Raw genomic sequence first — 25,656 nt, forward strand, 5'->3', positions numbered from 1 at the left:
ACCGATCGAGTTCGGATTAACTCAACCTCACTGACCGTGGTAGCTGGTCTAAAGAAGATTTAAACCCTTTTTTCCACTCATCATACTAACTGTCGTAATATGTTATCGTGTGTTGAGAAAGTGTATATATTCGAGATTTATGTGAAATACATCAAAAGATTTTGGAAACTAAAACTTCAGCAAAAATTTGATATAACTGGCGAACAAGCAACAGCTCAAGAAAGCGGAAGCCTAGGTTTCTATTCTATTTCTCACGCCAAAGTCTAAGAAGCCGAGGCTACAACTTAGTATGAGAAAAAAAGGGGAAGACCACAAGCTCATGATCTGATGCGGTACAGACTCAAACCGGAACTTTACAAATCACTTAAATTGAGAATTAAAACTTTGACACATAAGTTAAATGAATAAATAGATTCAAAATATTCGAAAACAACCACAAAACAATTAATTCTTACCACCACGTTTCACCAGCTCTTCGATGTCTGCATTTGACATCACATTGTGACGCTCCATCTCAAAATTTGTGATCGTTTTCTCTTTGATCAGCCTTTCTTAGATTTATCTACGATAAGCAAGGTTCATGTTTACACTAATTTATAGATAAAAATAGCAGGCATTTCTCGTACTACATTCTCGAAAATACTTCAATTGTAACATGGTTAAGGAATGATCTCTTGAGTGTTTCAGGGTAAAGCTTTGCATTGGGTTTTACTGTAAGAGAATTCCAAAAACAAAAGGTACTCTCAGACGGTGACGAATGTTGAAGTACATGACATCTTTTTTCTCTCCTTTTTTCTCCCTTTTTGGAATTTTGATGTTAATGGATGAAAAAGACTGCTGAACCCATGAGGAGATGAATTATTGTAACAGGAGGAGAACCATTCTTATCAGCTCAATTATCTTTGACTGCTTGTAAGTGAGCTTTATTGTGGCAATTGGTACAAGAGGGAGACTGACTTGGGACTTAGTATTAGATAATGAAGTAATCTCTTATATATATATTAGAACCTAAAAATGGAATAAATGTAAAAGAAGAATTATTATTTCAAGTTTTGTTTAAAATTTATTCGACATTTGTTAACAAGTTTTCGAGCAAAAAACAAAAATCAGTGTACGAAGATCAATTTTTTTCTTAATTTGGTTGGTGATCGTCTCTAATTTAGTTGAGGATTGTCTCCAATATCAAACTTAGTTGGTAAGCGTGGAATAAACTTTAGAGACATAGAGCAAAAGCGCTTTTGTAGGATCGACCAATTTCGGCAATGCAACTCTATAACCAGTGTACTACTAGTACTAGCTTCCTTGAGTGCACGTGAAGGATTGATACACTCATTAATTTCTAAGTGCTCACCCTTTCTTGCGTCTGGGCAGGTAAGAAGTGGTGGATTATCAAGCAAGACGTGGGGAGCCGCATTTATCTATTTAACAATTACTCGCTCTATCTCACTTTGATAATTTTGTTTTCCTTTTTCATTCATTCCAAATTATAGTCCATTTTTCAATTGAAAAATAAAGTTAACTTTTAATATCTCTAAGATATCTTTATTTTATATACTTTGTTATCTGTAAATATAATCTATATTATTTAATACAGTCAACTTTTCTACCAATAACTGCCTTGATATATGTCTTGAATGCGCAATATATCATCATTATTACTGTTGTAATTAATGTAAAAGTACAATGATTATGATGCTCCTAATATTAATGCAAGAGTATTTTTAAAAAAACATTAGGCTAGATTTATTTTTTTAATAAAATTAACTAATTTTTTTAAATTGTGCAAGAGAAATCCAATGCTATCAAAATGGGACGAAAGAGTGTATAAAAATCTAGCACCTTTCTTCACCAATAAGTGTCATAGGGACAACTTAAACTTAGGTGGCGTTTTTATATTAATTATTTTTTGTGCATTTAAGATCAGACACATTTGAAGCACAGATATCCAATAGATTACGACCTTGCAAATTCCAGTTTAAATCAGTTGAGGCCGAATGGCCATTTTATTTACATTACAATCCTATTTGTTTATACCCTATCTAGATTCATTTACACCATACATCTACTTATTTACAGCTCAGGGGCAAACTGTTTTGAAATGAAACTTGTGAACCCCTAATTCGATATGCAATAAGCAATTGAGGGACATTTGGGGACACATATGCAATATGCAATTGGGGGACAGTTATATTTTCTTTTCCTTTTTTCATTGTTCCAGTGTATAATGCTTAACCTTAATGATTATATTGCTGTCCCAACCGTTAGATTACTTTTATGATATATAATTAGAAGTTAATTAGATTAGACTAATAATTAATATAAGTTGATATATGAAAGATGGATAGTTTCCATCTTTTAGTGCTAACTAAGACCCCATTCATCCTCTTTTACCGAACATCTTTTTTAACATTTTGCACAATTCATGTCCAAGATGCTGCTACTGAAGATGGATAGACTCCATTCTTTTGAAAGGGCTGCACCACAACTGTCCCGTATGCTATGCAGTATACACCATTTACAATTATAAAAAGAGAAAATTAACAAAGAAATAATTTGAAACCTCCTATATAGTTTTGAACTTGAACCAATTGGATAACAGATGTGAGAGAATAGACATGCTCCAAATATTTATAGAAAAGCTCGTGTAATTGGTCAAATTTGATAATTTGATATTTATAGTATAATCTTTTATATTTTGTTACTCTATTAAATCTAATCATTTTTATTTGTGACATGTTCTATATATGCCCAGCCCTTGGGGCAGTTCTTTTTTTTTTTGTCAACCAGATCGTGCTAAATGATTTCCAACTAATTTATTAATAATATTGGCTTCTATTTTATCAAAAAAATAAAAATAGAAAAATGTCTGCGTGCAAGTTGCAGTATCTATTTGATACAGGAAAGACAATAGAGTATTAGCATGCAGGGACACGATACATCTAGACTGACTGCTAGAGGTAAGGCATCACAACAGATAAGAAAGTTTCGAACAAGTTCTATGCTTAACAAAAGTCTAATTCCTTTTTTTTTTTTTTTTTTTTTATTAAATTATTTTATTTTATAGATAGGAGCAAATTTTACACACTGAGAAAGACCAATTCGAAGTACAGCAATCGACTGAAAAGGTAATAAATCAAACACAAAACCTCCATGTCTCATTCAACCGCATATTAGCTCCAGTTGTCCTTTGTTCTCAGCCCTTCATACGCTTACTTTTCCGAATTGAAGGCATTCCTAATCTATCAAGTCGAATGGCCCCACGAGCCATAGTTGGGAACGAATTAAAGGCCTCGTAAAGCTTGACTTGATGCTCTGGATGAAATACGCCCACATTGGACAACGCATCAGCAACTTTGTTAGCTTCCCTATAGCAATGCGAAAAACGATCAGGATCTTTCGCCAACTGCCAAATCTGCCTAATCTCTCGTCGAATCTTCCAGGGGCATTGAATGCGATTCTGAAGAATTCCAACTAATAATAAAGAATCCGATTGAACATAGAGATTTTGAAAACCCCTATGTACACAAGTTTGAAGACCAATAAGGAGTGCCCGAACCTCTGCACATAGACTTGTAGTTTCCCCAAGATATGCCGAAAATCCAATCAAAGGTATGCCATTTGAATCCCGAAGAACCCCACCGCCTCCACTCACTCCTGGATTGCCCTTAGAACAGCCATCCGTATTTAATATGAACCGATCGGATTCCTTTGCTTCCCAGCGAACAAGTTTGTATGTAACCTCAGTATGAGAAGAATACGACCAATCATACAAATGATGAAATGACTGTACTCTGAACACTTGTTTGAAATGAATTCCCACCATGGTCTGGATTTCCGAGAAAATGGCACGACAAATGGCTAGCGGCCTCATCTGAACATCCTCAAACATTGCTTTATTCCTTGCTTTCCAAATCTGCCAACAGACAATGCTGGGTAGAATGTGCCCAATAAATCGTTGCATTTCAGAATCATATGAGCTGAGCCACCAACCAACTATACGGGGCCTCAAAGATGACCCTGGAAAGGACAAACCACATGAAGCTCCAAAATAGTGCCAAACTGTCGACGCTATATGGCCAGTAGAAAATAAATGTTCAATTGATTCCTCAGATGCTGAAGCACAGCAAAAACACTTTGAGGGTAAATGTAAACCAAGTTTACATAACCGATCTGGAACCGGCAGTCTCCCCAGCAACAATCGTAACATGAAGAATGAAACTTTGAAAGGGAGCTGAGAATGCCAAATTGTATTAAAGACCATAGACTTGTTGCGGGCCTGCCTAATATCCCGAAATGCCGAAGCTATAGAGAAGTTTCCAGATGTTGTGAGCGTCCAAATGACTTCAGATTCACCCCCTTCTTCTGGAATCGGGTGCTCTAAAATAGAGGGCACCATTTCCCTCGGCATTATCTGATATAACAAATTCACATCCCAGTGTCCATTGATGATGAAATTAGCAAAAGACAAATGTGGGACAACGGTCGCTTGGTGGAACAAAGCACCACCCCCCAACCAATTGTCGTACCAAAAATGACAAGCGCCGTCTTTTGCAATCCATAGCATAGAGAATTCCACTTGTCGACTCACATTGACCATCCTGCGCCAGAGTGCGGAGTCCATTGCCTTGATTTCTACCTGACAAGGATGAAGGTGTCTACAATATTTTGCTTTCATAAATTCAGCCCACAATGACAAACCCTTTCTAAAATTCCACCAAAGTTTGAATGAGAAAGCTGTATAGATGTCTTGTAGCTTCCGAAATCCAACTCCTCCCTCATCTATTGGATAGCACATATGGGACCAACGTATCCAGTGAAATTTCGAATCCTCGGGTGAAGAGCTCCATATGAAGGTCGAGAAAGCCTTTTCTATAGTTCTAAATACCTTACTCGGGATAACCGCAGCCGACATCAGATGTACTGGCATCGATGCCAAGACATGTTTGATTAGAACTATCTTACCTCCAAAGGAAAGCATCCTTGATTTCCATGATATAATTCTCCCTAGAATAGACTGACACGCTTCTCCAAAATATGATGATTTGCATCTCCCAAAGTAAAGGGGGCAACCCAAATACCGAATTGGAAATGGTTGCCAGGTAAACTTGGTGATACGTTCAATCACCCTTCGTCTTGCCGGTGGTAAAGATGGATGAACCAGGTAACAAGTTTTTAGCACATTTATTAGCTGACCCGAACACCTTTGATAAGCCTCTAGCACCTGCATGATAACCTTTAGAGAATAAGAGGATCCGTTTGCAAATATGAGAACATCATCCGCAAACGCCAAATGAGTTATAGTAGGACATGCATACGGGACTTTGAATCCCACAAAACCCGATTGCATGGCAAGGTTATTCAGTCCTCTAGATAACACCTCAGCCCCTATAATGAATAAAGCAGGCGATAAAGGATCACCCTGACGGAGGCCTCTCGTAGATTTAAAAAAACCATGAGATGCCCCATTTAAAATGACCGAAAACCAGACATTAGAGATCAATCGCCATACTAAATCAATAAATATTTCTCCGAAGCCAAACCTCCTGAGAACATCAATAATATGATCCCATGCCACCCGGTCATAAGCCTTAGACATGTCAAGCTTCATTACCACATTGCCTCCTCTATTTTTTTTCCCAATACCCGAAACTATCTCCTGAGCTAGCAGAAAATTATCTGTTATATTGCGCCTCTTCACAAAGCCTGTCTGCTGGGGTGAAATAATTTTGGGCAGAACATAAGCAATTCTATCAGCTAAGATCCTGGATAATAATTTGTTGAAGAAGTTACACAGACTGATGGGCCTATATTGAGAAAAATCCTGAGGATTTGGCATCTTCGGAATTAACACAATGGAGGTAGATGTGATGAATCGCGGCAACTCTGCCCCACAGAAAAAACTGAGTATTGCATTATATACATCTTGGGCGACAACTTCCCAGGCAAATGTAAAAAATTTACCTGTGAAACCATCTGGGCCCGCAGCACTGTCCCCATCCATTGATCTCACGACTCGATAGACTTCTTCAATCGAAGGAACCTCTTCCAATTTTTCGTTGTCCTCTTCCGAGATTATGGATGGAATTAGGTACCGCAAATCGGAAGATGACTCTAAAGAACACGTGAATAAGTCAGAAAAATATGTTATTGCCTCAGTTGCTATATCATCATTCTTGTCCACCCAAACACCGTTTGACTTTTTGATGCGGTGAATCATTCCTTGAGCCCGTCTCTGTCTTACTACCGCATGAAAATACCTTGAATTACGATCTCCGTGTTTAAGCCATTTGACCCTGGCTTTTTGGCTCCAAAATTGTTCTTCAATTGACAATGCATGTCGCAACTCCAAAAGTCTAATTCCTTAATTTCATCTTCGTTTCATGAGCACATCATACAATGATCCTTGGATGCGTATTTCATTCGCGTTGATCTGTTTGTTCTTCTTTGGCTGGGTCTTTCGTACTTAAATTTTTGAGTTTTGCCACTCCAAATATATATATTCTAATGCTCAGACACAATGTCACAATTATATCTCCACTAAAATTGCAGAAGATAATGTCAGGAAGCCCCATTTCTGATTATTTCCTCAAATTAGCCAAATTGCAGAAGAGTTTTCGTCAGGAGGTGTTGCATAGGCTTTCATGCCATGTGCTATATTAATTCTATTTATTGACCACCAAATGATATTTAGTGTGCATTGCTAGACATAATATTATAATATGGGAGGATTCTATTAGAAGTGACAATTTGGATTGAGATCCATTTATCCATCCATATAATCCATAATTAAATGAATAATGGATTATCCATTTATAGTATTGATTTTAAATGGTTGATCAAAGTAAAACCATTAAATTAAATGGATTTATATGAATTATTCACAAAAACCATATATATCCATTTACTTAAAAACCAATAAAAGAGAGGGAAAGGAAATGACTAAAAAAGGAGCCATCCTAAAATTGCAGTTGGGGTGTGAAAAAGCCGTCCCCGTGAATGGTAACCAACCCTGAAACTGAATGTTGGGGTTTACTGCTGAACTAATTAATCATTCCTTTGTTTCTTCTTCTAAACTCCACAGTACTTGGGATTTCGATTGGCTTTGAAGAGATCAGGACAAAGGGAACATGCCCTGCTTGGTACACCCATGCACCTGATTACTAGATGTTGAGCTCAAAAGTCAAAAGTCATCCGTGGCTTTAGTAGTAGACATTGCAAGTGTTGTGTGAGTAAGAATAAAAGCCAGTATTGGTATTTTTGTAGATACCTTACATACGGTCTATGCAGGACTTCTATTGTTTGGGCTAGTTGATAGCGCGCAATTTTATCATTTATTTTATTATTAATTTTTTCTATTACCTAACCTGATGTGGATTAATTGCTGGATTCTACTCACTTTTCGTAATTTGTATTTATTTCAGGGAGTAGAATGAAAATATAATAACAGGTGCCAATTTAGCAGAAAAAGGGTCCAAATGATAGAGCTTGTCCCAAAGGCATTTTTGAAAAAGAAGACATTGTGCCTATTTTGGTAAAATTGCGAAAGAGGGCAGCGGACGGATGGGCTTGGATTAGGAGACCGCCGCACAAACGATGGAAAGAAAGCAAGAGATAGACTACTATATAAGAATAGAAATTGCAGAGGAGCAGGGGCCCCGGGGGAGCTTTTTGCTCTTTGACCTTTCCTTGGTTGGCTTCCCTGTAGCTTAAATTCTCGCATGTCAATTAGGCAGAGTTGAATGATTTCCCGTAGTTTTTCCTTTTGACTTTTACTTTTCGTCCTTTGTGGTTCTCTTGCCGCATATGCCTGGAACAATCAGGGCAATGGCCGCAGCTTTTGCTTCAGTTTCGTATGTTTTGTTCTCATTAAACATGAACTAATTTCTCCACTCTAGTCAAGGAGCAACGGAGGTTTTGGTTCGCCTAAACTTGTGAGATCGATTTAATTTTAACTTTTCTTTATTTATTGGTATTCGCATATTCCTTGGTTGCAGTACTTATGATTATTTAATTAATTGATTGTTTTGGATCCAGATAATTAGTTGATTGGATAATCTATTGTCAATTAGGGCATTAAATCTGTAATTGTTTAATTGCTCTCAAATAGTGACAACTGACATGATTGGGTTTGTGTCAGGGGAATACGCGGACTAATCTAAAATAACCCTGGTAGTGCGTTATTTGATTAGAATAGGACTCCTCTAATACGTAAAATAATTGAAAAATTAAATCTTATGGGCGTACCTAGGATTATTTCTCAATTAGAGCAGTGATTAATGAGCGTACCTTAATCACCGACACAGTAAGGAGAGGTTGACTGCCATCGCTTGTTTGGTAGTTATAACCTATTTATTGATAAATAATTGGAATTGCTTTTGTTTCGATGATCAATTAGGTGCGCCATTGCTGAAGTTATTTCTTGGCTAGAGCCTTAATTATCACTCATTTGATTTTAGTAATTTGTTATTTAATTTTTAGTAGTTTCTTAGATTTTATTTGAATTTCCTTGATTGTTACCTTCTGCACAAAAACACCCCCCTTTGTTACTGTGGATTTGGAAAGAAACAAGTACTCCCAATCCCTGTGGATTCGACCCTACTTACCACTATTTACAGAAATTACTTTTAGTTTGAGCATGTTTTATTATTGCACAGGCTGACAACCTGTCACTTTTTGGCGCCGTTGCCGGGGACTGGTGCCAGATTAATTTGTTTATTTTTGAGTTCATCTTGTTTTTATTTTTTTTATTTATTTTTCTCTTATTTTTTTATATAGTTTATGGCTTCTAACACTCCGTATTTTGGTGATAGACTGGATTTTGTTTCCAGAGAAGGCAATAAGGCTTGTTTTTTTTCTAAGTTTGCATATTCAGAGGCACTAAACTCTCTTAGAGAAAGAATGGTGTAATGACTGAGCTGGAGTCTAGTTATCTGACGTCAGGAAGTTAGTTGTAAAAGATATTCCAAATAACAGATTGCATGTGTCGGTTAATTGATCGAGCATGTGAGTCATTTCATATTGCATGCGTTAGTTATATTGTTAGAATACCAGAAACTAGTATAAAGCAGAGGAGGAAGATAAGAGATGTAGTTTTTGGATGTAACATTTCTCATTTCCGTCTATACTATCCTAGTCTTCCCTCTGCTCTCTCTTCTCACTTTCTCTGTATCTGCATTTCTCTTAATTTCTGTCTTGAATTCGTCTCTTGTTGTGCAAGTCCAGTACAATTGGTATCAGAGCTTGCGGCCCTTGGATCTGCAAGCTCAGCTACCGAATCTGTAGCTGACTATGGCGGAGGGCACCAGAATGAAAGGCTTCGAGGAACAACTGAAGAAGCAGGATTCACGGATCCAGAGCATCCTTGAAGCCAATGCAGCTGCAAGACTAGCACTGGAAGAAAAATTGGCAACAAATCACTCTGATATGAAGGCACACTTGGAAGTGAACTCAGCTGAGATGAAAAATTTCATGGTTTCCATGAATGCTCAATACACCGCTTTTGTGAGAAGCTTGCAAAGCGACCGAGGGATCTTAGGAATTTCACCAGACAATACGAAGAGGCAACCTGTCCAAAGGCCTCAGAGAAACTTGGAGTTGGGGCTATCCAGTCAAGGAGAGAGGAATTTCCTACCTGTAGGGACTCCTAAGGTGGAATTTCCCAAATTTGATGGCTCTAACCCCAGAGAATGGGTTAGGAGATGTGAGAAGTTTTTCCGTTTATGTCGCATTCCAGATTCGCAGCATATGGATTTAGTGGAATTGCATCTGGATGGGAAAGCTAGTATCTGGTATCAAGGTTTCAAGATGGACAAGGGGGAGTTACGATGGGACAGATTCAGCCAAGAGTTTTGTAGTAGATTTGGGAATTTAGGGGAGGATGATGTTATAGAGGAGTTTAACAAGCTTCATCAAACTTCCACAGTAATCACCTACCAAGAAAGGTTTGAAGAGCTACGAGCTGCCGTGATGCTCAAGGTCCCTTGTCTTACTGAATCATATTACATCTCCAGTTTCCTAAGTGGACTAAAGGAGGAGATTAAGTCTGTGGTCAAGATCCACAAACCTGCAACCTTGCAATCAGCATTTGAGAAGGCGAGATGGCAGGAGCATTATTTACAGGTTATGGCTAAGCAACCTAGGATGGCTACAAAACCAACTCCAGTTACGGAGACAATACAGAAGAAGCCTGCACATCAGATGTTTGATAGCAGCAACAACAAAACTACTCCCCAAGGCTCTAGGAGGATTACCCCCACTGAGTTCCAGTACAGGAAGGATCACAATTTATGTTACAAATGTGAAGAGAAGTTCTCCCCTGGGCATGTCTGCAGGAATAAGGGAATTCATTTGCTGCTAGCAGATGAGGGCGAGGCTCAAGTAGAGGAAGTAGCAGATGAAGAGGATGAGGTCATTGAGTATCAAGGCAACAAGTATGGTAGGGATATTACACTATCCCTCCACTCAGTTTCTGGCCAATTGTCTTCCAGTACCATTAAGATGTTGGGATATTATGGTGATCAAGAGGTGTCAATCCTGCTGGATGGAGGTAGCACCAACTGCTTCATAAAGCCAACTATTGCTCAACTCTACCCTGAAGCTGTTAAGAATCATAAACCTTTTAAAGTCAGAATTGCTGATGGGAAAGAATTAGTTTGTGAGCAATGGATTCCTGGTATGAAGTGGATGATGCAAGACCATCATTTTACTCACAATGTGTATGTACTAGACTTGGAACCATACGACCTGATTTTGGGGGTTGACTGGATGAAGTGTTATAGCCCCATGACTTTTGACTTTCAAAAGTTGTCATTATCATTTGAGAAGGAGGGTGAAATGGTGTTACTACAAGGGGGTTCCCACTCTGCCAAGGTGTTGATGAAGCAAGGAGTATCAGCCCAGAAGTATTGCAGAAACAAAATCAGAACAGCCTTGCAACACTCTTGCATGATACGAGTACAAAACTCACAGGTAACTACTGTGCCCAAAACACTCACTCAATTACTTGCTCAATATGATGACATATTTACTGCACCTACAACTTTACCCCCCAACCGTAGCCTCAATCATCAAATACCTTTGAAACCTGATACTAAACCTTTCAAGATTAGCCCCTATAGGTATCCCCACAGGCAAAAAACAGAAATAGAAAGGCAAGTCAAGGAAATGTTGGCCACTGGTATCATCCAAACTAGCCATAGTCCTTTTGCATCCCCAGCCTTACTAGTTAAAAAGAAGGATGGCATTTGGAGGTTATGCATTGACTATAGACAACTTAACAGCCTCACTATCAAATACAAGTTCCCCATCCCAATCATTGATGACCTCCTTGATGAACTGCATGGTGCCAAAATTTTTTCAAAAATTGATTTGAGGTCAGGGTACCATCAGATAAGAATGCACCCATCTGATATCCAAAAAAACAGCTTTCAGAACCCACTCTGGCCTCTATGAATACTTAGTGATGCCATTTGGCCTCACTAATGCACCAGCAACCTTCCAGGCTCTAATGAACTTGGTATTTGAACCTTTTATTCGAAAATTTGTGCTAGTGTTCTTCGATGACATTCTAGTTTACAGCCCGAATTTTGACTCCCATCTCAAACACCTCTCCCTTGTTCTTGACACCCTCAGAAATCACTCCTTATATGCAAAAATGTCTAAGTGTTCATTTGGGCAAGATAGAGTAGAGTACTTGGGGCATATAGTTACTGGTGAGGGAGTCTCTGCTGATCCTGCAAAAGTGGAAGCTATGCTGTCCTGGCCATCTCTTACCACTGTTAAAGGTTTAAGGGATTTTTTGGGACTGACAGGATACTACAGGAGATTTGTGAAGGGATATGGGAAGATAGCTAAACCTTTAACTAATCTGCTAAAGAAGGATGGTTTTGGGTGGGATGAACAAGCTGAGCAAGCTTTCCAAGAACTCAAACATGCTATGACTCAAGCTCCTGTACTAGCACCACCTGATTTCTTTGGAACATTTGTATTGGAAACCGATGCTAGCCAAAAGACCATTGGAGCAGTTTTGATGCAGCAAGGTATGCCTATTGCTTTCATGAGTCAGGCACTTGGACCCAAAAATCAAACACTGTCCATATATGAAAAGGAATTATTGTTATTGATTACTGCAGTAGGGAAATGGAGACACTACTTGCTAGGAACTCACTTCATAATCAAAACTGATCATGAAAGTTTGAAATACTTACTGGAACAAAAAATCACTACACCTCTCCAGCAAAAATGGTTAGCAAAGCTGATGGGACTAGACTATGAGATCCAATATAAAAGGGGTAAGGATAACTTGGTGGCTGATGCTCTATCTAGAAGGATGGAAGGAAGGGATGAAGGATCAGGTGGTGAGCAGGTGCAGGTCCATGCCATAACCACAGCAAAGCCATTATGGTTAGCAAGGGTCTTTGGCAGTTATAATGGGGATGAGAAGGCCAAGGAACTACTGATTGCACTAGCGGTGGACAAATCTAGTGTGCAAGATTACACATACCAACAAGGGATTATCAGGTATATGGGAAGAGTGTATATTGGGAGTAACTCAGAGTTAAGGGCTCAGCTCATCAATTGCATGCATGATTCTGCAATTGGAGGGCACTCGGGGAACCAAGGAACATACCAGAGAATGAAGAACTATTTCTACTAGCCGGGCATGAAAAAGGATGTGAAGTCTTACGTATAGTCTTGTGACATTTGCAAGAGGAGTAAAGGGGAGCATTGCCCCTACCCAGGATTGTTGCAGCCATTTCTATGGCAGGAAATTTCTATGGATTTTATTGAAGGACTACCCAAATCATATGGTCATGATGTCATTTTTGTGGTGGTAGACAGATTTACAAAATATGCTCACTTCACCTCATGACTTCTCACTACACTGCTAAGAGTGTGGCTCAGGAATTCTTCGACCAAATATTCAGGTTGCATGGGCTGCCTAATGGGATTGTATCTGATAGAGACAAAGTGTTCACTAGTATATTCTGGCAAGAGCTTTTTAAGCAAGTAGGGACTGATCTTAGTTTCTCTTCTTCCTATCACCCTCAGTCTGATGGACAAACTGAGAGGGTGAATAGGTGTCTAAAGAATTACTTAAGAGCTATGTGCTTGCAGCAACCAGGCCATTGGAAAAGGTGTTTACCTGCAGCTGAATGGTGGTACAGCACTAACTTCCACTCCAGTTTGCAGATGACTCCGTTCCAAGCTTTATATGGCTACAAACCATCCCAATTGAGTTTGAACACAGGTGACACTCAAGTTGCTACTGTGGAGGATTGGATAAAGGAAAGGGTAAACTGGAATACATTGCTCAGGAAAAATTTATTGCAGGCTCAGAACCAAATGAAGCAGTTTGCAGATAAACATAAAATAGATAGGTCCTTTGCTGAGGGTGATTGGGTGTATCTCAAGTTGCAGCCGTATAGACAGACTACAGTAGCACTAAGGAGGAACTTGAAGCTGGCAGCCAAGTATTATAGGCCATATCAGGTGGAAAAGAAGATTGGGTCAGTTGCTTATAGGCTCAAGCTTCCACAGGGTACTGCTATTCACCCTGTTTTCCATGTTTCACTCTTGAAACCAACGTCTAAGGGAGCTCCTATCAGCAATGAATTGCCACAAATATCGGAGGAAAGGCTCTACACTACTGCTCCCACTGCAGTCCTGGACAGAAGAATGATAGACATGGCTGGTCAGCAGGTGGAGCAGGTCTTAATTTGTTGGAAGAACATGAATGAGGAGGATGCTACCTGGGAGGATTTGACTGTTATACAAAGCCAATTTTCATCCTTCAATCCTAAAGACTAGGATTGTTTGAAGGGAGGGCAACTGTAATGACTGAGCTGGAGTCTAGTTATCTAACGTCAGGAAGTTAGTTGTAAAAGATATTCCAAATAACAGATTGCACATGTCGGTTAATTGATCGAGCATGTGAGTCATTTCATATTGCATGCGTTAGTTATATTGTTAGAATACCAGAAAATAGTATAAAGCAGAGGAGGAAGATAAGAGATGTAGTTTTTGGATGTAACATTTCTCATTTCCGTCTATACTATCCTAGTCTTCCCTTTGCTCTCTCTTCTCACTTCCTCTGTATCTGCATTTCTCTTAATTTCTGTCTTGAATTCGTTCCTTGTTGTGCAAGTCCAGTACAAATGGCTGCTGCAACCTGTGAAATTTGTTATGCCAGGGATCATTCAACCGGTATGTGCCCTGAATATCAAGACTACCTGAGTGATTATCTCAAAAAAAAATTTGGAGATTCTTCACCTCGATCTCAAACGTGGTATGACCCTTATTCAAACCGGTATAATCAAGGATGGTGGGATAACTCCAACGTTAATTATGAAAAGGGGCCAATGAGTTTTCAACAGCAAGAGTCTCAACAATCGTCATTCATGTCAGAATTGCCCTCACAGACCATCAATGACTCTAAGGAAGGTAAGAGTGCAATTATCCTGACAAGTGATATGAAACTGCAAGAGTCTCAAGAAGGAGGATCCAAAGATGCAGTTAAAAAGGAAGTTGAAGTGGAAGACATGAGACTCCAACATCAAATTACCCTAGTGAACGAATCCAGTGAGCAATTACTAAATGCGATGACACCCACTCCATCCCTTAATCTATATTCCCCTGACTCTTACTCTATAATTTCTATTAATGAGATTGATTTTGTTATACCGGAAGTGCTTGAGTCTCATTGCAGAAATCAGTTAAGAGTAACTATGGTCAGATATCTTGAACCGTTGAATGCTCTTGATGGAGGAGCGGATGAAGAATGGAGATCACTGCTTGATTATTTGGCGCCATCAACTAGTCCATGGAAGACCGTAGCTCGTGTGCTAGGATTACTCAATTTACGAGAATTACCACGACTAGATAAAGGATGAAGCATTGAAACTAGTCACAAGATTTTATCCTCCCTGAGCAAATATGACAATGTCTAGCCAAAGACATTAAAAAAAGGCGCTCATTGGGAGGCAATCCAATTTCCTTTAGTTGTTTGTTTAATTTTATTTGTTAGTTTAAATATATTTTTCCTTCGATTTGACTGATTTTTGGCTTCAATTTTCGTTTTTGATGATTCACAGGTATCCCTCTGACATGACGCGCCCACGTCATGACGTATGAAGAGCTCACGATCAGATTCGTCAGAAAGGGTTCTTACCCTCTTGACGTGCCCGCGTCAAGTAACCCGGAGAGCTCCAGGTTCCGTGCCTTCATGACGTGCCCGCGTCATGTTCGCGGGAAAGATAAATTTTCAAAGCACAATTTTTGTTAACAAAAAAATATCTATATATTTTCTCTTTCTTTTTCTTTTTCTTTTTTTTTTCCTTTCTTTCCTTTCCTTTCTTTCTTTTTTCTTCTTCTTCTTTCTCTTTTCTTTCTTTCTTCTACTTTGTTTCTTCGTTCTTTCGGCCGAAACCCACGAAGCTTCATGCCTCCGCCTCTGCGTATGCCATCGTCGCTCGCATACCTCCGCCACTCCACTGCCACCACCGCTTCCATCTCTCTCACTCCCCTCGTCACATCTCTCTCCCTCACAGCTCTAGCAACCCCCACCTCGCTTCACGCCACCCCCGCCAGCTCACGAAGCCCAGGCTCCGTGCACAATCGTCAGCAACCGCACGTCACTGTCCATGGCCGCCCGCTGCTCGCACGTCGTCCCTCGTTCTCCACACGCGCCATCCACCATCCACGGTCCGCCGCCACCACAGGCAGCGGCCATTCCTCTCTCTCATGTCGCGCCTCTGTTCCCCTTTGTTAGCTACCACCAGCTCCATCTTCTTCAACTATCGATCTGTGGAGGTATTTGTAACTCGTTTCCCAACTCCTCTGAAGTATTTGGTGGTGTTTGGGGTCTTCATTTATTTGGGTAAGACGTTGAGTTATTTTTCTTTTCCCGAGAAGTCCACCAGTGGTACTGGTTGGAGTAATTGGACCTGGATTTGTTACTTTTATTTGGTTGGTTGCCTGCCTGATAGCTATGAGTTTGTAATTGAGATACTGATGTCAAATTTGTGCGCTACTTTGCTGGATTATGCTGGTTTCGGAGGTCATATGCTTATTACTGTGAGCGGTTATGCTTTATGGGAATGTTCGCATCTAGTGGTTGGGTGGATTTTCCTTGAATTGCTTGATAGCAATTGGTAGAGTACATTTGAATTGGTGGGTTGTGGTTTCAATTGCTACTTTGGCTGGGCGCTTGCTGAGATTCATTTGTTTGCTATATTCGTTGCACTATTGATCCTCTGTTTGCTCTCTGTGACGCATTGGAATTTTTCTGGTTGATTGGGTTGACTATTTTAATTGTTTCCTACTTGTGCGTCCACCAGTGGCACTGGTTATGGTAGCTGGCCTGTTTTGTTCTTGTCAAAATTTGGATCTACTATTGCTAGAATTGTCGATTTTGAGTTGAGAAATTAACTGTCTACTTGGAGGCTTTGTTGAGATTTTGGGTGGACAGAGTTTTGCATTTGCTGGTTGAATTGAGTTGAGATATCTGAGACCTTGGCCGCATACTTCTATCACATCGGTTTCCGTACACATTTCCCGCCTACCCTTTCACCACTCGTAAGGGAAGTTTTGTTGCCCTCTTCGCTTTAATCGCTTTAATCCCTCCATTGAGGACAATGTAGGATCTAGGTGTTGGGGGGACAGCTGTGCTAGTTTTTTCTAGTTTTAGTTTTCAGATGTTTTTCTTTTATTTTTAGTTTGTTATTTGTCTAGTTTTCGCTTACTTTTTGTTATTTATCTATCTAGCTCTCCTATGACTGCCAAGTTTGTTGTTGGATTGTCATCTCTAATTCTGCTATTGCCAAGTTTTAATAATAAAAGGGTATCAAGTTAATGTGGTTGAATTCAAGAACATCTCTGTGGTGAATATCGACGACTGTGTGACTTTTATAATTTTTGGTTAACTTTCCTAGGCATAGGGAATGATTGTTGGCATTTTCATGTGAATTGGTCCGGTTATTAACCTTAGTTCTCCATGTTTGAAAATGAGGCTAGCTGATGTAAATTCTCTTTTGATTTTTATGTTATTTTGAGTTTTTGTGTTATTTGGCTGTAAATAAGAGTTGGCTGTACTCCGCTAGTCTTTACTACCGAATAACCGGGGATTTTCACCAAAAGTGTCGATTCTCGCGTCAAAAAGTAGTAATTGCTATGAGTACGTGGTCGCGTGGCGATAGGAGCTAAGTAACCAGGTTCCTTCATCTAAAAATGTTGGAGCTCGCGTCAAAAGGTTCCAATGGCTAGCGACTAAGTCTTTTGTTACTATTGAGAAAAGCCTAAAAAAAAAAAAGATAGAGAAGAAAAAAAAAATCAACAAAAGAGAGAAGTAGAAAAATGTGATAAAAAAAAAGTGAAAGTTGTGTTAGTGTATAATAAAAGTCAGCTTGCCGATTTATGGATTTAATGTTGAGATTTTAGTTAATAGTTGATAAGAGTTTATTTTACGTATTTTTAAGTGCATTTTATTAGTTAATTTTGAGTTGATTATTTAGTTTTATAAATAAAATAAAGAGGTTTTTGGTAAAATTATATATTTTTGGTAAAAGTGGATAATATTGCATTTTTAGTGATTTTAATGGTAAAAACTTCTTTTTTATGCAAGAATGATTATTCAATCACCAAAGGATGTCAAATGAGATGAAAAATAGAAATTTGGTGATGAATTCAAATGGTAACAAGAAGAATGAAGTGAAAAACGTTCAAGTAAGGAAATGCAATACAAATCAGTTTTGACACTCTTCGGTATTTTGATCATATCTGGAGCTACACTTATCGGATTGAGATGATCTTTATACCATTTTAAAGCTAAGAAAGAGACCTAAAATTCGTATGAAGACATAGAAATCCAATTCTGCCATTTTCATGGACAAAAAGTCGGAATACAGAAGCTGCACTCTGTGGTCGGAATTGGAAACAGAGGTTTGACCAGGTGATAGTATTTCGACCATATCTCAGGCTGCACAACTCCGATTTGGGTGATTTTTATAGCATTGGAACGCTAACTCAAAGGGCTACAACTTTTGTGTTTTTCACAAAAGCCAGTTCGGTCTTCATCATGGAGAAAATCGCAGTTGAAATAAGGCCAGAGTAAAAATGCGAGTATAAAAAACACGAGTTTATGCCGCGTTTTGTGTAGGCGCGTTTTGTAGCCGAAAATCTGCAATTTGCTCAGCCATTCCTCTTGTGTTCAGACTACTTTCCAGCTATAAGTTGCAAGGGAATTCGGTGCACATGCTTCAGAAGACCAAAGGGCAAGAAAGGGGGCTTATTTTCAAGTCAAAAATATTGGTTTTTGACTATGCTAACAAAGTGCAGATTTGGGAATCAAAGGTTAGAATTTGACTTGGAAAAATAGAGCCTTTGAGTAGTTTTTATGCTGAGACATTGAGAGAGGTCTGGGGATCCAGACGTAGCCAGTATTCTCACTAAAAAGAAAACATAGTCTCTCTAGCTAGGTACTTGCAAGGGGCAATTGAGGTTTCATCTTGTAATCATCTAAGTTCAAGACAAAGGAGATTTTTGGAAGGCTTCACCATATTTTGGCTAAGACTTTCTTTACTCTTTTTGTATTTGTAATTCATGATGATTTACATTAATGAAGTTATGAGTGTTTCATCATTCATGAGTAGCTAATTTCCTTTATCTAGGGAGTAGATGAAACTTATGGCCAAGTGATATGAAATGATTGTGATTTATACTTGTTATATCTTGTATTAACCTATCTACTTGTGTATGTTGGATTACTCGTTGTTGTTTGATCACCAATAGCAAGTTTATAGTTGTTTTTACTCATTGAGAAATGGTAACAATAATGGAATGACATAAGTAGAGCTTGAGTAGTATATTCATGAGAATAGAAATACATTCAAGTGGATGAAATCTACATTTCCTGTGTGCACAAAACAGATTTAGTATTTACCAAGAGATTAGGAAGAACTAATCTGTTTTAACCCATTATTATCATGAGAATGTGATTTTGGTATTGTTGGAAATGAATCCTTGGTCAAACAAGAGTAGTAACAAGTGTTAAATTCATTCGTTTTAGATCTTTTGTGTTATATGTGGAATCTACATCCCTAGATCTTAATATTTAGTGAATTCTACTCCTATTGTGAAATTGCATTTATCTAGTTAAGAATTTTTGTAGTTGAATTAAATTCTGAATTTTCTGCTCAAATTTATTGTGAGTCTAAATAATAGAGTAAATTAGTGTCTAATAATTGTTTTACTTGCTCCTCGTGGGATCGACCCGATACACATCTTGTACTACAATTGCGACCTGTATACTTGCAGTCCAACGGGTGTAAAATCAGAATTGAACTTGCATTGATATAAAAAAATCCCGTCAATAGTTGGACCATTTGTTGATAAATGTTGTGCGTCATTCCTTTTTCTTAAATTAGTTAACCTGAAATTGGAAGAGTTTGTGGTTTAGAAGCTAACCGGAGTGATGTTTCTTGGACTTGGCCATTGATGCTTGATTATTATTTTTCTTGGTATCTTGGCAATATGGTAGATAGAGCAATGACCATTATCAAATTTTGGTGTTCGTTTACTATTCTTATACTTGAGGGCAAGCATGGTTTAGGTGTGGGCGGAATTGATAGCGCGCAATTTTATCATTTATTTTATTATTAATTTCCCCTTTTACCTGACTTGATGTGGATTAATTGCTGGATTCTACTCACTTTTCGTAATTTGTATTTATTTCATGGAGTAGAATGAAAATATAATAACAGGCACTAATTTAGCAGAAAAAGGGTCCAAATGATAGAGCTTGTCCCAAGGGCATTTTTGAAAAAGAAGACGTTGTGCCTATTTTGGTAAAATTGCGGAAGAGGGCAGCCGACGAATGGGCTTGGATTAGGAGACCGCCGCACAAACGATGGAAAGAAAGCAAGAGATAGACTACTATATAAGAATAGAAATTGCAAAGGAGCAGGGGCCCCGGGGAAGCTTTTTGCTCTTTGACCTTTCCTTGGTTGGCTTCCCTGTAGCTTAAATTCTCGCATGTCAATTAGGCAGAGTTGAATGATTTCCCGTAGTTTTTCCTTTTGACTTTTACTTTTCGTCCTTTGTGGTTCTCTTGCCAGTTTCGTATGTTTTGTTCTCATTAAACATGAACTAATTTCTCCACTCTAGTCAAGGAGCAACGAAGGCTTTGGTTCGCCTAAACTTGTGAGATCGATTTAATTTTATCTTTTCCTTTATTTATTGGTATTCACATATTCCTTGGTTGCAGTACTTATGATTATTTAATTAATTGATTGTCTTGGATCCGGATAATTAGTTGATTGGATAATCTATTGTCAATTAGGGCATTAAATCCGTAATTGTTTAATTGCTCTCAAATAGTGACAACTGGCATGATTGGGTTTGTGTCAGGGAAATACGCGGGCTAATCTAAAATAACCCTGGTAGTGCGTTATTTGATTAGAATAGGGCTCCTCTAATACGTAAGACAATTGGAAAATTAAATCTTATGGGCGTACCTAGGATTATTTCTCAATTAGAGTAGTGATTAACGAGCGTACCTTAATCACCGACACAGTAAGGAGGGGTTGACTGCCATCGCTTGTTTGGTAGTTATAACCTATTTATTGATAAATAATTGGAATTGCTTTTGTTTCGATGATCAATTAGGTGCGCCATTGCTGAAGTTATTTCTTGGCTAGAACCTTAATTATCACTCATTTGATTTTAGTAATTTGTTATTTAATTTTTAGTAGTTTCTTAGATTTTATTTAAATTTCTTTGATTGTTACCTTCTGCACAAAAACACCCCCCTTTGTTACTGTGGATTTGGAAAGAAACAAGTACTCCCAGTCCCTGTGGATTCGACCCTGCTTACCACTATCTACAGAAATTACTTTTAGTTTGAGCAGGTTTTTATTATTGCACAGGCTGACAACCTGTCACTAGTTTGCAATATATGGCTACTTTGTAATATGTATTATATATATATATACATATATATATGATAATAATAATTTCAGATAGTTTTTTAGTGAAATGAAGGTTCATTTTGCTTGAATTTACATCTGTGGCATTTTGTGGCTTGAATTTACAAGAAATGGTAATACAAAAAAAAGTAACAAAAATATTTAAATGGATTATAAATGGATAATTGGTTTTTATTTAATCCATTTATTAAATGGATCTAAATAGATTGGATAAATTTCATCCACCATCCATTAAGTCAAAATCAATTATGTCCATATTGCCACATCTAGATTCTATAGTTTCTTTTAGATATCATACCCACAAGTAAAATTCATCATTAAAATTTGAAGGAAGTGTTATTGACCTTTAAATTAAACATTGTTAAAGTATTTAAAATACAAATATCATCTTTAGTAGGAGATAATAAAAGTTGAGGAAATGGTATCCAAAATAGATCGTAAAATTTTTCTATAATATACTACTTGTAATTAACCACGCACTACACATTGTGTATCTAACATTTTTTTGAATGCTAAACTTTAGTTAATCAACATTAAACAACCACCTAAAAGAATACATATTGAAACTATCGTAGGTATAATAGTTGTACCATGTTTAAGCACACTCTATTACCTAGGAATCAGTTACATTATATATATGGTGCACGCTCTATTGAATATTTTATGGGGAGTGAATACCAATCGTAAGTATTTTATTACAAGACGTGCATGTAAACTAGAAACTCGCAAGGTGAAACTAAATTTTAAAGAGTAAAAGAAATACAATGTAATCATGCAGACAACTCTTGGGAAAGCCATCTAATGGTGAACTAATTAGCAGCAAATTGTGGAATGAGGTCAAACCCTGTCATATGCCAAAAGACTGCAGCCAATTTTCTCAATACTCCAAAGCTTGAGATCCCTTTGTCCCTGAAAAATGCCAGGTCCAGATTCGACTCTGATCGCTTGCAAAAGCAAAGGAAGCTGTAACCAGGTGAAAATGATAACAGGGACACAAGCAATGATTGTGATGGGAATGTAACTCCAGTTGAGGGATACCTTTATGGTAGGAACCCGTTGACCGTGTCTATGGTAGGAAGGCCTCCAGAGGCCGACACGTGTTGCAGGTGGATGGATTGCAAACGGAGACGTTAAGCCGTGGAATCGCGCGTGGAGATGCAACGTTAACATGTTGTCCGCGGCTGCAAGGTAAAAGCACAGGTTCGAATATTGCCTATTATATGAATACAATAGTCAATTGTTTTGAAAGACTATTGTATTCATATAATTTCAATTGTCTGCCTAGATATTGCCAACTAATTAAAGATAACTTTTATTTAACATAGCAAATACATACTTACATATGAAGATGCTAATAAGAATACATAAAATAATTAATGATACCAAAAGTTATCCTTAGCGTTTGGGTTTTACATTCTTATTCAAATCTAATCAGGGTCAAATTTGGGTTAGATATATACAAATTAAGTAGTATTTTAGGGTCGAATGTTCTATATTTTTTTCTTAAACTATAATGTTACTTTTTTTAAAATTTTTGGTAGAATTGGTGTTGTTATTATCATATTTATCAAAAAAAAATTTCCACGTTAAAAGGCCAGTAGTACTTTTTTTTTATTTAGTGATTTCATAATTTAGATTTCATGAATGGTACCATTCTTTATTTTTTAAATCCACGACATTATTTCCTTTTGTTTTCTGTATAATTTTGCTATTTTACTTAGGATTACTAAGTTAAAAGATAAAATATTATTATTTACTTTTTTACTTTTACTAAGTTTGGTAATGTTTTCTCTTTATTTACCTTCCCACTAATAAATTTCAAACCAAATTCCTATATAAGTGGAGCCACTTCTTACTTATTTAAATTAGAAAGGCATGGAAGGCACTTCTTACTTAGAAAAATGTTATTTGCACTCCATTTTTTATTATTTGTAATTCCACCATTTGTTTTATCATATAGTCTAATTAATGAAAACTATATGATCAAAATGATTATTGAAGTGTGAATAACAAAAATATAGTGTAAATAATCTTACTTATTTAAATTAATAAGAAAACATGAAAGGATGTCATATTTGTTATCTCTTGTTATGGTCTTATAGAAGTTTTAATTGGAGTAGAATCATAAATAACGCAAGGTAATCGAAAACGTGATAGGTTGAAGTACAAATAAGATAACATGCACATTAACCAACAATTTGAAATGAAATGATTTTAAAAAGTAACTAACAATTTCAAATGTGAAGAGTAGATGTGGAAGTTAAGAGAAATATATTTTATAAATTAAATTAAATGTGAAATGCTAGAAAAATAGAATTGGTAGTGGGAAGACGTGTGAAGACTTGTTGCTAAAAATTCTTTCTCAAATTTATATATATATAGATAGATATAGATGTCTTTTTTTTAGTGGTTCAATCTCATATTCATGAACTATCTGCAGAAAAAAAAAATTCTGGACTATACTAATTTTGTTATACCAACTCTGTTATTCTTATTAGTGTATTAATTGTTACGCTATTTCTCTCATTTTGTTGGGTCTACATTAATACAAGTGTAATTGTTATTATGTCTCGTGTCCCAGAAAATACATAATATCCTATTCAGGTGGATACGTGCAACAGATAATCAAATTGATGGTAAAAATTTAGAATGAATAAGTTGCTTTTGCATAACGGTTGTAAAGGTTTCTTGAGACTTTATGAATTAGGTGTCTTGCGTTTGCAAAAAGAATTTCAGAAGATTTTTTGTATTGGAAATGGAGTTAAAACTTGCTATAGGTTACTTTCCTGTATTTCAATCTTATCGTAAAGGGTAATTTCTGTTGAACCTAATTTTTTTCTGATTATATCCAGCTAATAAATTAACTTAAGAAAATAGATAATTTATGGAGGAAAGCTATAAGTAGCTGGTGCTTATTTTGAAAAATAGATTTATTTTTATTTTATCCAATAAATAAATTAGTTTATGAAAAATGGGTACTCTGTTCTTATAATGGAGGAAAGTCATAAAGAGCTAGTGTTTTATTCAAAAAGGATCTATTTTTATTTTATCCGATAAATAAAATTTTTGTATGCAAAAATGGGTACTCTATTCTTATAATGGAGGAAAGTCAGGAAGAGCTAGTATTTTATAGAAAAATGTGTTTATTTTTAGTTTAGCCGATAAATAAAATTTTTTATTTATAGAAAAATGGGTACGCTGTTCTTATAATGGAAAAAAGTCATAAAGAGCTAGTGTTTTATTGAAAAACGGGTTTATTTTTATTTGATCCGATAAATAAAATTTTTTATGAGAAAAACGGGCACTGTGTTCTTATAATGGAGGAAAGTCATAAAGAGGTAGTGTTTTATTGGAAAATGGGTTTATGCAGAATTTTATTTTATCCATAAATTTTTTTTATGGAAAAATGTGTACTCTATTCTTATAATGGCGGAAAGCCATAAAGAGCTAGTGTTGTATTCAAAAACAGGTTTATTTTTATTTTATCCGATAAATAAATTTTTGTATGGATGTCTAGATAAAATTTATTGATCGGATTAAAAGAAAATTTATTTTAACACTCATTTTTCCAAAAACAAATTTTCTTTTCGAAAAAAAAAGAAAATAAGCCCGTTTTCTAATAAAACAGTCGCTGTTTATGGCTTTCCTGCATTATAAGGAAAGAGTATCCATTTTCTCAAAAACAAATTTATTTATCGAAATAAAATAAACATAAAGGCGTTTTACAGTTAACCACCCACTATTTACGGCTTGCCTCCATAAATTATCCACTTCACTATTTTTCATAAGTTAATTTACTAGTTGGATAAAATTGGAATAAAATTAGGTTGAACAGCAAATTACCCTTTAGGATAAAATTGAAATATAGGAAAGTAACTTATAGCAAGTTTTAACTCCGTTTCCACTACAAAAAATCTTCTGCAATTGTTTTTGCAAACGCAAGAAGAATAATTCATAAAGTCTCAAGAAACCTTTACAACCTTTATGCAAAAGCAACTTATTCATTCTAAAATTTTAGCATCAATTTGATTACCTATTGGACGTATCAACGTCAATAAGATAATATGTATTTTCTGATACACGAGACATAATAAGAATTAAACTTGCATTAATGTAGACCTAACAAAATGAGAAAAGTGGCGTAACAAATAATACAATAATAAGAATAACATATTTGGTATAACAAATTTAGTATAGTCTAAAATTTTATTTTTTTTCTGCAGATAGTTCACGAATATAATGTGCAACCACTAAAAAGAATGACATGCATATGTAATGTAAAAATGAATATAAAATGAATGTAGTTACATTGTTTCATCCGGTATTCGGGTCCATAGTGGAAGCCGAACTTCAATAATGGAAAGCCAAAGTTGAAGCTTACTTCAGACGCTATGGGGAAGAAGTGGGGTCACCAAATATTTGGTACAAAGGAAAGACTTGCAATAACATAGTACGGAAGTCAGTCTGCTGTTTGCTTCCATCCGTACACGCTTCTACTTGATTCCCTATGCACGCGCTCTCCAACAATTTAACGTCTCCGTTTGGACCATTTTGCCCCCAACACGTGTCGCTCTCTGCCGGCATTCCTACAATAGGCAGGTTCCTACCATAAAGGTTTCCTCCAGGTTGAGCCTCGTCTGAAGTGACAATCCAATTGCTGCACCGAAAGATATCA

The 25,656-nt window shown here is 36.9% G+C and overlaps 1 protein-coding gene across 1 annotated transcript; it reads left to right on the plus strand.

The window, feature by feature from the left end:
• Positions 1-9,288: 9,288 nt before the first annotated feature.
• On the plus strand, positions 9,289-11,451 carry LOC113750359. The gene has a single exon (XM_027294346.1). It carries the CDS (start codon positions 9,289-9,291, stop codon positions 11,449-11,451), a length of 2,163 nt encoding a protein of 720 aa, XP_027150147.1.
• The last annotated feature ends 14,205 nt before the right edge of the window (positions 11,452-25,656 follow it).

The sequence above is a fragment of the Coffea eugenioides genome, chromosome 10 (genome assembly GCF_003713205.1).
Source record: "Coffea eugenioides isolate CCC68of chromosome 10, Ceug_1.0, whole genome shotgun sequence".
In the NCBI taxonomy this organism is placed as follows: domain Eukaryota; kingdom Viridiplantae; phylum Streptophyta; class Magnoliopsida; order Gentianales; family Rubiaceae; genus Coffea; species Coffea eugenioides.